The 16,293-nt window shown below is 46.6% G+C and overlaps 1 protein-coding gene across 2 annotated transcripts in view; it reads left to right on the top strand.

Annotated features, from left to right (window-relative positions):
- Positions 1-215: 215 nt before the first annotated feature.
- The window catches only part of drc7 (dynein regulatory complex subunit 7), a 166,415-nt gene continuing 150,337 nt past the window's right edge, over positions 216-16,293 (top strand). The window contains exon 1 of one of the 2 annotated variants that reach the window (XM_085980801.1): positions 216-620. In XM_085980801.1, coding sequence (XP_085836927.1) covers positions 387-620 — 234 coding nt within the window. In that variant the 5' untranslated portion in view covers positions 216-386. The remainder of the gene's footprint in view (positions 621-16,293) is intronic. The other variant, XM_085980799.1, reaches the window with a different exon arrangement.

Genomic DNA, 16,293 nt, shown 5'->3' on the forward strand with positions numbered 1-16,293 from the left:
TCAAGGGATATGGAGATCGGGCGGGAAAGTGCAGTTGAGGTCGATGATCAGCCATGATCTTATTGAATGGCTTGAGGGGCCGTATGGCCTACTCCTGCTCTTATTTCTTATGCTACAATCGGCCTGTGCATCTCTTACCTCACAAGGGGCCAAAACAAGCAGGGTTTCTGCTCTCTATCCAATAATCTTTCCTGGAAATTGTGCATGTGTAGAAATTGGGCAAGAACAGGACTGGGTTAACCTGTAATGCCTCATGTGATTGCACAGCCTGCCAACATTCTGGGCCCACAGTTGGGCAAACTACTGGAGTGCTGCGGACATCCATCGAGCCTTCAGCAAACAAGAACCAGGAGAGGAGGAGGGGGAAAAAATGACAAAGATGCTAAATGCACTTGACAGTCAGCACATTATGTTGGCACTTTTGTTTGAACACGCTTTTAACATGTATCTTTTTTAAAAAGAGTAAAAAAGAAAAAGTTCAACCAGCTGTGAAGAGGTACGCGGTGAAACCAATCCGAGAGTTAAGGAGCAAATTTGAACTGAACCAGGAAGCTCGTAAACAGGCAGAGAAGAAAGCAGCAGAGGAAACGAAACAGAAAGATTTGGAGCAAGAGGCAGATGTGAGTCCCATTAGTTACTTTTCCTGTTTGTGTGTGTGTATGTAATAATCAAAATAAACAATGGATGGCTGGTCCTTTATAAAGGCAGCCCAAGGCAAACTAAAGATCCCTCAACAATGTACCTCAGCTATAACCCCAGAAGAGTATCCTTCCACTGCACCACAATGACACTTGCCATTTCTCATGACAGTCATCACTGAAATGTCCTGCTTAGTGCAAAATGAGGCCTGTACCCACTAGGAACCAGATTGAGATTGCCCAGCTGACTTCAAATAGTACCTTTACAGCCAACAGACAGGAGAATTTCATTGTATCATCAATAGAAGAGCATTTTGGTAGTAGTGATCATAATTCAGTTAGATTTAGCGTAGTTATGGAAAAGGACAAAGATAGACCAGGAGTAAAAGTTAACAATTGGCGAAAGGCAAATTTTACTACGCTGAGATGTGATTTAGCAAAAGTGGACTGGAGACAGCTACTTGAAGGTAAATCAGTGTCAGAGCTGTGGGAGGCATTCAAAGAGGAGATAGTCAGGGTTCAGAGCAAATATGTTCCCACAAAGAAAAAGGGTGGGACTCCCACCAAATCTAGAGCCCCCTGGATGCCAAGGAGCATACAGGGTAGAATAAGGAAAAAAGGGAAACTTTATCAGATAACGGGAGCTCAAAACTGCTGAAAGCCTAGAGGAGTATAGTAAGTGCAGGGGTGAAATTAAAAAGGGAATTAGGAAAGCAAAGAGAGGGCATGAAAAAATATTGGCAAATAAAATGAAGGAAAACCCAAAGATGTTTTATAAATACATAAAGAGCAAGAGGATAATTAAGGAAAGAGTAGGGCCTAATTACAGGCTAGTCAGTCTAACCTCGGTTGTGGGCAAATTATTGGATAAAAATTCTGAGACTGTATTCCATGAACTCGTCCTCCAAGCTACTTTTACCAATTTGATTTGCCCAGTCTATATGAAGATTAAAGTCCCCCAGGATTATTGCATTGCACTTGTTACATGCTTCTCTAATTTGCTGATTTATACTCTGTCCAACACTATGATTACTGTTAGGGGGCCTATAAACTACTCCCTCCAGTGTTTTCTGCCCCTTGTTATTTCTTAGCTCCACCCACACTGATTCTACATCCTGATTTTCTGGGTTAAGATCCTCTCTCATGACTGCCTTTATCACATCCTTTATTATCGGGGCTACCCCACCTCCTTTTTCATTTTGCCTATCTTTTCTGAAAGTCAAGTACCCTGGAATATTTAGTTCCCAACTTTGGTCACCCTGCAACCACTTCTCAGTAATGGCCATGAGATCAAATCCGTTTTTCTCTATTTGTGCCATTAATTCATCTATCTTGTGTGAGCTATTGGGGCAGTTTGTGGTGGATGGACGGTATGTGGCCACCAGATGGAGACAAAGTCCCCCTCTCACTCCAATTCAGGTGAAGGCCACACCCACCTCCAACACACCTGAGGCAAATCTACCCATTAGCTCAGGAGTTCAAAAGGCAAACTAGTGCATCCCTTCAGGGCCAGTGCCTGAGGAGAAAGCCAAGACTGCTGTTGAAAACCAGCTTGCAGCTGCCACAGAGAGGTCTACTATTGAACCCGGGTGGAATATTGTTTAGTTCTGAGAGCCTGATATGATCCCTGGACTGGCTGAGAAAGATCCAGTGGTAAAGTAACCCTGGCTTATTGTTTTTTGGAGGAAATTGATTTAAGGACTGCCTTCCTAACCACCCGTGGCAGGTGATGGTTTTGTTCTTCATTTTTTTTTGTACATCGTATGTTTTTTTATTTTGACAGACGTGAACCTTTTTCCCCGTTTTCTAAAAATAAAACACAGCTAACTGCTGTATTTCATTTACCAATCTTGTGACTGTGCTTGTGTCCTCCACCCCCTGCATCAACACACCCTTCGGTCTAGGTGGTGGTTGATTACATATGGTGGAGAGTGCTGGCTTTAGCCCTCTGGTGGCTGGGAGGACAAAGCACACATTGTTGAAAACCCTTTGGTGGAGCGATGGAGGCCCTTTTGCAGCAGTTTGTCAGGGCCAGTATGGCCCAACATGAAAAATACAAAAAATATTTGAGGAACAGTGCCGTGGCAATGAGCTGCTATGGGAAAACCTACTGGAGCGGCTAAACGCCTCAGCTGATCAACCTCTCGCCAGCACCTGCCAACCAATGCAGCTGGGCATTACATTCCCAAAATGACAGAGGAGGATAACATAGTGGCCTACCTACAGGCCTTTGAGAGGACTGCAAAGAGGGAAAAATGGCCTCCGGAGCAATGGGCCGGGCTCTTGGCGCCTTTTCTCATTGGTCCTGCCCAAGAAGCATATCTAGACCTGGACAGCGATGCTGCAGCTAACTATGGAAAACTGACTTCTGAAATACTTTGGTGGTATGAACTGAGTCCACCAATTCAAGCACAGAAATTCCATGAGTGGGTGTTCCAACCTAGTGAATCCCCAAGAAGTCAGATGTATGAACTGATTCGGGTTGCAGCAGGATGGCTCCAACCCGACCAATTGACTGTGACCCAAGTAATGGAACGGCTGGTCGTCGACAGGTATTTACGCGCCCTGCCCTACGAAATGAAAAGAGTGGCAAGTCAGGCTAATCCCCAAACAACTGATCAACTCGTTGAGGTGGTGGAATGGCACCAAGTCACTAGCGCCCTCCTGAAAAACAGCCGAACAGAGAGGAGACCGCAGTACAAGGGAAAAAGGAGTCCAGAAAGGTTCAGGCCTCTACGCCGCCCAGATGAAGGCCGCCAGAGAGAGGTAACAAAGGTCCGAGAACCAATCCATTCCCCCATTCCCTCAGGAAACCCATCGCTGTCGGCGTTGCGGTGAATTTGGCCACATGTCTTGGCAGTGTCGTCTGTCTGATGAGCCCATGCCTACGGAGGGGCCTCCAGATGCGGATGGTGGAAGAACCTGCAATTTGCTTCTGTCCTGCTGGTGGCAAGAAGAATACCCACCTCTAATGGTCTCAGTCCAGCTGAATGGGAAGCCAGTTCAAGCTATGATCGACACAGGAAGCATGGTCTTCTTGGTCCAGCCCCACCTGGTGGAAGGAAATCCAGCTAGATCCCTAGGTACCCTTAGTGTTTCCTGTATACATAGAAACATAGAAACATAGAAGATAGGAGCAGGAGTAGGCCATTCGGCCCTTCGAGCCTGCTCCGCCATTCAACGAGATCATGGCTGATCATCCAAACCCTAGCACCCGGTCCCTACACCGACAGCCATCCCACCCAAGCCCTATCCCTGTAACCCCACGTATTTAATCCCCCCTAACACTAAGGGCCAATTTTTATCATGGCCAATCAACCTAACCCGCACATCTTTGGACTGTGGGAGGAAACCGGAGCACCCGGAGGAAACCCACGCAAACACGGGGAGAATGTGCAAACTCCACACAGACAGTCACCCGAGGCTGGATTTGAACCCGGGTCCCTGGCGCTGTGAGGCAACGGTGCTAACCACTATGCCACCGTGCTGCCCATGGGGATACCAAAGAGTACCCCACAGAAGAGGTGACCATATTATCTGATAAAGGAGCTTGCAAGGTGCGAGTGGCGGTGGTTCCAAATCTACCAGTCCCTCTTCTCCTTTGGCCGAGATTGCCAACTCTATGCTGAACTCTGGAAGGCTGAGACACCAGTCCCCAAGAACTCAGGTTGACAAAAACTTAAGCGTACTGTATCTAACCGTAAAGCTGGGTATAAGTTGCCCAGAAATCCCTTCCGAGTGTTACAGGCAGATACTGCATCAGAAACTCAGACTGCCGACAAAGAGGCAGATGATGAGGAGGAAGTGGCCAACCCTGGGCCTTCTCGAGAGACGGTAATCCCCAATCCTCAGACTGAGTCACAGGAAGAAGATTGGATGCCGACACCAGAACAGCTACCCATTGGGGGACAATTTGGGATGGCCCAGCTCCGGGATCCCAATCTGGCCCATGCACGAGCCAATGTACAAGTCCTGGAGGGTAAGCCGGTTAATGAACATGTTCCGGTAAGGTATCCACATTTTGAAATCCGCAAACAATTGTTGTACCAAGTCAACAAGAAAAATGAGGAGATTGTGGAACAGTTGCTGGTCCCTAAGGAACATGTTAATACGGTGTTACACCTAGCCCATACACACTTGTTGGGAGCTCACTTGAGGGCAGAGAAAACTGCTGACCGCGTCCTGAGAAGATTTTTTTGGCCAAGAGTGACAAGAGCTGTTCGAGACTATTGCCGGAACTGTCCGGAGTGCCAGAAACATGCCCCGAAGCCCTACTACAGAAATCCTCTCATACCACTGCCCATCATAGAGACACCATTCAGCCGGATCGGTATGGACATTGTGGGTCCCTTGGTAAGATCAGCCAAAGGCTATCAGTACGTATTAGTAATCATGGATTATGGTACTCGTTACCCTGAGGCCATTACCCTGAGGACCATGACCTCCAAAAACATTGCTAAAGAGTTGTTTCGTATCCAGCAGGGTTGGTCTTCCCAGTGAAATTCTCACCGATCAAGGTACTCCATTCATGTCCAAGATCATGAAGGACTTCTGCCGTTTACTCAAGGTAAAACAGTGTGGTGTATGTGCCTTTTAAGAGCCCCTGTGTACTGTAATGCCGGTAGTGGCCACTCGGGCTATATAAGCCTGTATAGTGTCTTGTATCTTTTAGTTCACCTCCAGACTTTGTTCAGTAAACACCTGTTAAACCAACTCCTGCATTCCGTGTCTCCATTAACACACGGACACAACAGTGGCGCCGAATTGGAAACGGACTTACCTGCAATTCGGCAGCACCTCAAGGAGATCGATTCCTCAGACGAAAGTCGAAGAAAAACAAGAAAGAAAAAAATAAAAAAAACTCTGGTTTCACCAGCTAGCCGAGCTGGTGGCAGGTACTGCAATAATCCTTCCTGGGCGGCGGGCTGGAGCTCCATCGGCTGGCTCTGCAGCGGGGCCGAGCAGCGAAGGCGGAGGCAAACGGAGACAGAGGGTGGAGCACTCGGGAGACAGCCGGCGTTGCAAAGCAGGTCGGCGTTCGGACCAAGCAGAGGGAGGGAAAAGTCCCAGAGAGTCCGGCGGGAACGAGTCTCCACCTATTAAAAATACCTATGTAAATAAAAACCGCGGAGAACAGCGTTGTCAGAAGTGGCAGCGGCGGGAAAGCGCGGGAGGCGCCATTTTTTTTCTGCGGGGAAGAAAGGAAAGCGCGGGAGGTGCCATTTTTTTTTCAGGATGCCTAAGACTGGCAATATTACTGATTTCGATAGCGATATAGAGGATTGGGCCACATGTGGAAAGAGTGGAGGTATATTGCACAGCAAATGAAATAGAAGATAATAAAAAGGCATCGGTACTTCTAAATCTAATGGGCGCAAGGACATACAGGCTGTTACGAAACTTAATTACTCCAGCCAAACCGATGGACAAGAATTTTAAGGAGATTGTTGATACCCGACACTGCAAATTCGGGGCAGGACTGGCAGATTCTCTACGAGACAAATTCATCTGCGGTCTCCTAAGTGAACATAAGAACATGAGAACATAAGAAATAGAAGCAGGAGTAGGCCAATCGGCCCCTCGAGCCTGCTCCGCCATTCAATAAGATCATGGCTGATCTGATCCTAACCGCCAATCCACTATCACAGAACCATCTCCTGAATCTAACAGAATTAGACACACTAAATAGGAGCAGGATCAGGCTACACGGCCCCTGGGCCCGCTCCGCTACCCACAGGGCCATGACCGATCCGAACCTAGACTCATGTCCAAATTCCTGCCCGCTCCCCGTATCCCTTAATTCCCTTTACTTCTAGGAAACTGTCTATTTCTGTTTTAAATTTATGTAATGATGTAGCTTCGACAGCTTTTTGGGGCAGCATATTCCATGGACCTACCACCCTCTGAGTGAAGTAGTTCCTCCTCATCTCAGTTTTGAAAGAGCAGCCCCTTATTCTAAGACTCTGCCCCCTAGTTCTAGTTTCACCCATCATCTGGAACATCCTCCCTGCATCCACCCGATCCAACCCCTTCACAATCTTATGTTTCAATAAGATCGCCTCTCATTCTTCTGAACTCCAATGAGTAGAGTCCCAATCTACTCAACCTCTCCTCATATGTCCATCCCCTCATTCCCGGGATTAACTGAGTGAACCTTCTTTGTACTGACTTGAGAGCAAGTATGTCCTTTCTTAAGTATGGACACCAAAACTGTACGCAGTATTCCAGGTGCGGTCTCACCAATACCTTGTACAACTGAAGCAATACCTCCCTATTTTTATATTCTATCCCCCTAGCAATGAAAGCCAACATTCCATTGGCCTTCTTACTCACTTGCTGCACCTGCATACTAACCTTTTGAGTTTCGTGCACCAGGACCCCAGATCCCTTTGTACTACAGTACTTTCCAGTTTCTTGCCATTAAGATAATAACTTGCTCTACGATTTTTCCTGCCAAAGTGCATAACCTCACACTTTCCAGTATTGTATTCCATCTGCCAAATCTCTGCCCACTTACTTAGCCTGTCGATGTCCCCTTGCAGGTTTTTTATGTCCTCCTCACTCACTACTTTCCCTCCCATCTTAGTATCCTCTGCAAACTTTGATATGTTACACTCGGTCCCCTCCTCCAAATCGTTAATATAGATTGTAAAGAGGTGGGGACCCAGCACTGACCCCTGCGGAACACCACTAGTTACTGATTGCCAGTCTGAGAATGAACCATTTATCCGAACTCTCTGCCTTCTGTTAGATAGCCAATCCTCTATCCATGCCAGAATATTACCCCCAATCCCGTGATTTTTTATCTTAAGCAATAATCTTTTGTGTGGCACCTTGTCAAATGCCTTTTGGAAGTCTAACTACACTATGTCCACTGGTTCCCCTTTATCCGCCCTATACGTTACTTCCTCAAAGAACTCCAGCAAATTTGTCAAACAGGACTTCCCCTTCATAAAACCATGCTGACTTTGTCCTATTAAATTATGATTATCCAAATGTCCTGTTACTGTCTCCTTAATAATGGACTCCAAAATTTTACCTACCACAGATGTTAGGCTAACCGGTCTATAGTTTCCAGCCTTCTGTCTACTGCCCTTTTTAAATAAGGGTGTTACATTAGCAGTTTTCCAGTCTGCTGGGACCTTTGCCGAGTCCAGGGAGTTTTGGAAAATTATTACCAATGCATCCACAATCCCTACTGTAGTGTATGTAACCGTCTACCTTTAAGAGACTATTGTATGTAACCGTTCACCTTTAAGAGAACTATTTTAGGTGTGGCACTACTTGTTTGGCTTCTGTATACGGTAATACCGACGGTGACCACACCGGTATATAAGTGCTGTGGCATGATTTATAGGGCAGATTCGCCCTGACCTTCGAATAGTAAAGTCCTGTTGTATGTTACTCCTGAAGTCTGTGTCGTAATTAACTGCACAACCCACAGACTTTACAGTGGCGACGAGTCCGATCGTACCCTGCGGCAACAATATTTTCAAAGCAACGAAAGAGCGTCGAAAAGAGGCAACCGCCCTCGTCATTCAGCTGGGTGAAAACTCAAGGCTGCAGCAATAGAAAGGAGGAAGACTTTAGCGACAAAAACTTCCATCAGCAACAGGCACTGACTGTCCCTTCTGCCACGGTGACTGTGAGTAAGGGAAAGTGAAAAGAATAGCCGGAGGATAAGGGCTGGGCACTCGACCACGGTTGAGGGGGAAAAGGAGCCGGACAAAAAGTCGGGTCCAACGGCGTCATGAGAGACCGCAACCGGCGGGAAAAGCCGGGCGGTGACCGAAGCCACGAAGCGCTGCGACCGGGAGCGTAGGCGCGGGAAGAGAGAAACTCAGCCGCAGCCGGGGAGAGAAGCACCAGACTGCGAGAGGGCTGGGAGGCGCGATTGGGGTCCGAGCGAGCGGGAGAGGCAGAGCCGACCAAGAGAGACTGCGCGAGAGCCAGTCCAGCGGCTGAACTGTCCTCCGTCAACGGGGTGTACCCAGCGCCGGTAGAGCCGAGCGAGCGGGAGAGAGACAGAGCCGAGCAAGGGGAACTGTGTGAGAGCCAGCCCAGCGGCTGAACCTGTTCGCCGTCAACGGGGTACCCAGAGCCGGTCGCCCTGCCATAAAATTTAAAAAAAAAAGGGAAAGCCTTGAAGCCGACGCGCAGGCTGTGAACCTGAAAGCCAGCGGCCGTCGCCCGTGGGGAAAGTGTACCCCTCCCGCCAGGGAAGAAACACGGGAAGCCGCCATTAGGCGGGGAAGAAGACAGAAGCGGGAAACCGCCATTGAAGTGGGCGGGGAGAGAAGATAAGAGCGGGAAACCGCCATTTTCGCGGGAAAACCGCCATCTTAGAAAAAGAAAGAAATAATAATTTAAAGAAATACTTGTGTTGTTCCCAAAGAGAGGAAGATGCCTAAGCGTGGTAACATCAACGATTTTAATTCGGAGATAGAAGACTGGGCCACGTACGTGGAACGCATTGAGATCTATTGTGAGGCCAACAAAATAGAAGAAGACGACAAAGCTATAACCTTGCTAAACTCGATGGGCGCAAAGACATACGGGCTCTTGAAGCATCTACTATCACCAGCTAAACCGGCGGATCAGACTTTCGATGAGATAGTGGCTGTTCTGAAGGATCACTTGAACCCCACACCGTTGATGTTGGCTGAACGATTCAAATTCTACGCGAGAACGCAACGGAAAGACGAAAGCAACGCGGAATACTTGGTCGAACTGCATAGACTAGTGAAATACTGCCAGTTTGGAGGGAATCTGACAGAGGCATTGCGAGACAAGTTCGTATGCGGACTGTCCAAGGAAGGGACGCAAAAGCGATTACTTGAAGAGAACGACCTTACACTTGACAGGGCTGTCCTTATAGCAGCATCGCACGAAGCCGCAGCGAAAGGAACTGCGGAAATGCAGCTAAAGGCAGCGGCACTCGGTGTGGACCAAATTACCTCGAGTATAACAAAATGCTATCGCTGTGGGAAGACAACACATGATCAGAACCAATGCTGGTTTAAGAACCAGGAATGTAGGAAATGTGGCAAACTGGGTCACATCGCTAAGGTATGCCGGTCAGGGAAGAAGACCAACAACCAAAGGAAGCCATCACAGGAAAAGTACAACAAGGTACACAAGGTGGCTGAGAAGAGTTCAGACGAACAGAATTCAGACTCAGACCCAAACGGCCAGGAGCTGGGTAGTCTGAGAATGCATAATGTGAGTAAGGAAGCTGACCTACAAACTATCTGGGTCATGCTAAAAATAGCTGGAATCCAAGTGAAAATGGAGTTGGACACTGGATCAGCTGTATCAGTCATAAATCGAAGGGATTACCACCGGCTCTTCTCACATACACCCTTAAGAGATACCAAGTTCATATTGCAGACATACACGGGGCATAAAGTATACCCCATGGGAAAGATAAGAGTCAAGGTGAGAGATAGGGGTAAAGAACACCCAAGAATGAACTTATACGTACTACCTGAGGGAGGACCACCACTTCTAGGACGGGAGTGGATCAAGAAAATAGACATGGAATGGCACTACCTACAAGCAATGGCGAGTGAGGACTCGGGGCAGACAAGCAGCTCAGACTCTGAGCCGGAAGACGATAAGCCCAGCCCAAGTATGAAAAACAAGGTTAACATGAACTCACTGACTAAGGTTGGAAAAACGATGGCGTGTATAAAGACAGAGAATTTTGAGTCTGTTCAAGTTACAGACATATGCATTACGGAGGAACACCGGGCTCGAACTCAACGTTATCTCAAAGTACGACAACAATTAGAACAATTGAGTTACCGTCTCGTACAAGAGATGAAAACAATGAAAAAGTTCTATGACACCGAATGGGAGAGTCTGGAAAGACAACAGAACCTGCTGGCTCAAGCAGAGAGCGACCATAGAGCCATCGTGACCAATTACCGATCACATCTCCCTTATGATGTTCAGGAGTTAGAATATTTGCATGATCTAGAGATACAGCATAAAGGCAACCCACGTTACACTGAGGATTTTGTTCTGCAATTGGAGACAGAGCTAGTGCAGGCAAGGTTAAGAGAAGCTGAATTGCAGTGTGCACTTAAAGAGATGCAGAAAAAAATCTTGGGCATAGAAAAGAGAAACGCTTCTTTACCTGATGAGAATAATGTGGCCATGTTGCAAGAGGAGCTTATAGGGGCGAAACTGAAAGAAGCTAAGCAAAGGATGTTGGAACTTGAAACACAGAACCAAATCAGCAGTAACCAGCTAGGTCGAACAGAGAAGGAGTGCAATGGTCTACAGGAGAAGGTGCAATATCTCTCAGCCCAGAATAAGGGACTACTCACTCAGTTAAATGAAAGTAAAGGGAAAATGGCTGAGATAGACTGCAAGAATAAAGAAGATTTGATGGCAGTGAGACTTCGAGAGGCAGATAGCATAGCAGCCTTGGCTGAACTCCAACAGAAAATTGCGAAAGAAGCAAATGAAGAGGAATCTTCAGGAAGCCAGGATTTTATTCCAGTTCTTCTCTACGACTCTTTACAAGCAGAGTGTGAGAAGTTGAAAGAACAGTATGAACAGGCCCAGGCTACAATTCTGGAGGGGGTTAACTCGGTGTGGTAAACCACTGTTTGTATTCCACTGTGTACATGCCTGGACATGCCTCGGCTGACTCCTCCCACAAGTCCTAGTATAAAGGTGACTGCTCCCCAGCCCTTTGTATTTCTGGACCGGTCGACCACTCGAGGCAGACCTTCATTCTTTTGTTAATAAAAACCTTTAGCTACTCTCTTAACTCTCAGTCTTTTATGAGTAATTGATAGCGCATCACTCGGCAACCTCCGAAAAGCTAGTTTCAGTAGAAGCATATGAGCAACTAAAGGTTGAACATGAGCAAGAAGTCCAAAGGCTGCAGGAAATTCTTAATGAGCTCAAGGCCAAGACAGACTCATCGGTGGAAGTTCCATCCATAGATGAGAAATTAGAGGTGAAAGACATGGCAGAACATGAAAGGCAAGATGTCCAAGAACTCAGGAAATTATTGAAGGAAACCCAAGACAAATATGAGGCGGCAATGACCGAGGTTCAACAACTTGAAGAACAGAGTCAACTGGGAATCCTTTCAGTGGAAGAAAAGGAAACTGTAAGAAACACAGAGACTGTAAGACATGAGCCACAGAGCATCATGGCACAAGAGCTAGGTAGCATCATGGCACAACTTCTCCGAGCGCTGAAAGCCAAAGTACAAGAGGAAAAGAAGGTGAAAGCATTGGAGGAAAAGGTGGATGAAATGGAGAAGACTCTGATTCACAGTGTTCCCGTGGAAGAGTTAACGGTCAGCCAACTCCTTCATATGTTGAGGGACAAGACCCTGCAATGGGAACAATCTGAACACGAGCTTCAATCTTCAGAGGGAAGGAGTTCGGAGCTCTCAAAAGTTACGGATATAGCTGAGGGTGCAACACGGATTTTACTGGGATGCCAAAAGTACGCTGAATCACGTCAATGGGAACAACAGAATGTTGAAACAGATGCTCCAGTAGAAGGATGGAATAGCCCGATCAATCAATCTCCGATGGAAGGGGAAGTATTGAATTCATTAGTGAAGGATTTGCAGGAAACCCAGGAAGAGTGGGATGAATATGAACGCATAAAGAAGTCTCTTCAGGAAAGATGTCTAGGGAGGGAACAACAGTCGGCTAACGTCCAGTTGGGTAAGGAAGAAGTAGCAGGCCCTCTCGCTAGACTAGCTCAGGATGACACCGAATATTACCATGACCTGTTGAGTGACACGGAATATTACGAGGACTTGGTCTGCCCAGCTTGTGATGAAAACTCCCCAAAGTGCAGAAATCAGGATGAAGCACTTAAAGTCTAAGGAACATAGGGAGATGGTGGCGCTACAGCTGGCAGCTGATAAGGGAGCCCCGAGAGTCTCCAAGAAGCAAAAAAGGAAAAGACGAAGCCGAAGATGATAACCATCTAAATCATTATCACTTCTAATGGGAAAGTAGGGAAAAATTACTAAGGCAGTCCAGCTGTTTGTAAAAGTCAGCACTGCTGGTTCAGCAGGACGGAAGTTCAAGCTGTTACGTCAAGGGAAAGACTATTGGATGAGTCACGCTAGCAATGTGAACCGGCTACACCACAGAGATGTTGTTCGGACCGAGTCAAGACCAGAGACTGAATCTGTGAACTGTTCCCACAGAGACTGAACCTGTGAACTGTTTTCCGCAGAGACTATATCTGTAAATTGTTTTACATGAAGTTGAATATATGTTATGTTTAATGGGGAATACGTATGTTGTAAGCTAAAAAGGGAGGATTGTAGTGTATGTAACCGTCTACCTTTAAGAGACTATTGTATGTAACCGTTCACCTTTAAGAGAACTATTTTAGGTGTGGCACTACTTGTTTGGCTTCTGTATACGGTAATACCGATGGTGACCACACCGGTATATAAGTGCTGTGGCATGATTTATAGGGCAGATTCGCCCTGACCTTCGAATAGTAAAGTCCTGTTGTATGTTACTCCTGAAGTCTGTGTCGTAATTAACTGCACAACCCACAGACCTTACACCTACCGCCACTTCCCTCAAGACCCTAGGATGTAAGCCATCAGGTCCAGGTGATTTATCCGCCTTGAGTCCCATTATTTTACCGAGTACCACTTCCTTAGTGATTTTGATCGTGTTTAGCTCCTCCCCCCTTTAGCCCCCTGTTTGTCCAGTGTTGGGATATTCTTAGTGTCTTCTACTGTAAAGACTGATGTAAAATATTCATTCAGTGTTTTTGCCATCTCCATATTTCCCACCATTAATTTCCCGGTCTCATCCTCTAAGGGACCAACATTTACTTTAGCCACCGTTTTTCTTTTTATATAACTATAAAAACTCTTACTATCTGTTTTTATATTTTTTGCTAATTTACTTTCATAATCTATCTTCCCTTTCTTAATCAATCTTTTTGTTATTTTTTGCTGTCTTTTAAAGTTTTCCCAATCCTCTATCCTCCCACTAGATTTGGCTACCTTATATGCCCTTGTTTTTAGTCGAATACTATCCTTAATTTCTTTACTTAGCCACGGATGGCTGTCTTTTCTTTTACACCCTTTTCTTCTCAGTGGAATATATATTTTTTGGAAGTTGTAAAATAACTCCTTGAATGTACACCACTGATCATGTATCGTCTTACCCTTTAATCTATTTTCCCAATCCACTCTACTCAATTCCACTCTCATACCTTCATAGTCTCCTTTATTCAAGCTTAGCACGCTTGTTTGAGATCCAACCTTCTCACCCTCTCATTGAATATGGAATTCAACCATGTTATGGTCACTCATTCCAAGGGGATCCTTTACTAGGACATTTTTAATTAATCCCGTCTCGTTACACAGGACCAGATCTAAGGTTGCTTGCCCCCTGGTCGGTTCAGTTACATACTGCTCAAGAAACCCATCCCAGTACACTCAATGAACTCATCCTCAAGGCTGCTCTGCCCAATTTGATTTGTCCAATTAATATGATAGTTGAAATCCCCCATAATTATAGATGTTCCCTTATTACAAGCCTCAACTATTTCCTGATTGATACTCCGTCCAACAGAGTTGCCACTGTTCGGAGGCTTATAGACTACGCCCACTAGTGTTTTTTTCCCCTTATTATTCCTTACCTCCACCCAAACTGTTTCATTATCCTGATCTTTTGACCCAATATCATTTCTCTGTATTACAGTGATTCCTTCCTTTATTAACATAGCCACCCCACCTCCCCTTCCTTCCTGCCTGTCCTTCCTGATCGTTGAATAACCTGGTATGTTTAATTCCCAGGCATTGTCACCCTGCAGCCATGTTTCTGTAATGGCCACAAGATCATACCCATATGTAGTTATTTGTGCCATTAACTCATCTATTTTGTTACGAATGCTACGTGCATTCAGATAGAGAACTTTCAAAGATGTTTTGTGGCACTTAGTTCCTGCTTTTGCCCTTTTTATTACTTTACCTTTTACTCCATACCTTCTGCCCCTTCCTGACATGCTCTGGTTTTTAATTTCCCCACTGCTACTTAAGTCTATTACCTTCTCTGTTGTCATTTTTATTATTTGCTCTCTAGGAACCTCCCCCCCACTAGTTAGTTTAAAGCCCTCTCTACAGCCCTAGTTATATGATCCGCCAGGACTCCAGTCCCAGCACTGGCCAAGTGAAGCCCGTCCCAACGGAACAGCTCCCTCCTGCCCCAGTACTGGTGCCAGTGTCCCAGGAAGCAAAACCCATTTCTCCCACACCAGTCTTTGAGCCACGCATTTAACTCTCTAATTTTATTTGTCCAGCCAAATTCACTCGTGGCTCAGGTAATAATCCAGAGATTATTATCCTTGTGGTTCTGCTTTTTAATTTGGCCCCTAGCTGCTCAAACTCCCTCAGCAGAACCTCCTTCCTTGTCCTATCTATGTCGTTGGTACCAACATGGACCACGACAACTGGCTCCTCCCCCTCCCACTCCAAGTTTCTCTCCAGTCCAGAGGAGATGTCCTTAACCCTGGCACCGGGCAGGCAACACAGCCTTCGGGACTCTCGCTCTCGGCTGCAAAGAACTCTATCTATCCCCCTAATGATACTATCCCCTACCACTACAACATTTCTTTTAACTCCCCCCACTTGAATGGCCCCCTGCTCCACGGTGCTGTAGCCAGGTTGCTCATCCTCCCTGCAGTCCCTGTTCCTGTCCCCACAGGGAGTAAGAGCCTCGAACCTGTTGGACAAGTGCAAGGGCTGCGGCTCCTCCAACACTACCTCCTGGATCCCCGTACCTGCCTCACTTCTAGTCACTCCATCCTGACCCTGGCCACTGACTACATCTGAATTAATTAATCTAATTGGTGAGACTACCTCGTGATACACAGAGTCCAGGTAACTCTACCCCTCCCTGATGTGTCTCAGTGTTTGAAGCTCGGTCTCCAGCTCTTCAACACAGAGCCGGAGTTCCTTGAGCAGCCAACACTTACTGCAAATGTGATCACCGTGAGCATCAATGGTGTTCACCAGCTCCCACATATTGCAGCAGCAACACATCGCCTGATCTCCCATTCTATGTAATTAATTAAATTTATTAATATTATTCTTAAATATCCTCTGCCCCAATTCTAGATGGTGTATATCACACCTTAGAAACTATAAACCAAAGAGATTTAAGCTTAAAAGGGAGAAATACTTACCAACCAATCACTTACCCGCTTTCTGGTGACGTCACACTTGGATTACTTTTTACCTCTCTCCTTCCCTCCGAGTTCAGAGACTGGTACACCTTACCTGGTCTCTGGGGACTTTTATACCCCGCTTTGCCGCTCAGGATTCCCGCCGACGCTGTGAGGCCTTACCTGGTCTCTGGGGACTTTTATACCCCGCTCTGCCGCTCAGGATTCCCGCCGACGCTGTGAGGCCTTACCTGGTCTCTGGGACTTTTATACCCCGCTCTGCCGCTCAGGATTTCCGCCGACGCTATGAGGCCTTACCTGGTCTCTGGGGCTTTTATAGCCCCGCTCTGCCGCTCGAGATTCCCGCCGACACTGTGCGGCCTTACCTGGTCTCTGGGGCCTTTTATTGCCCTGCTCTGCCGCTCAGGATTCCCGCCGATGCTGTGAGGCCTTACCTGGTCTCTGGGGCCTT

This window comes from Somniosus microcephalus, unplaced genomic scaffold, assembly GCF_052327205.1.
Source record: "Somniosus microcephalus isolate GS21.2 unplaced genomic scaffold, FLI_Smic_1.0 scaffold558, whole genome shotgun sequence".
Lineage (NCBI taxonomy): Eukaryota > Metazoa > Chordata > Chondrichthyes > Squaliformes > Somniosidae > Somniosus > Somniosus microcephalus.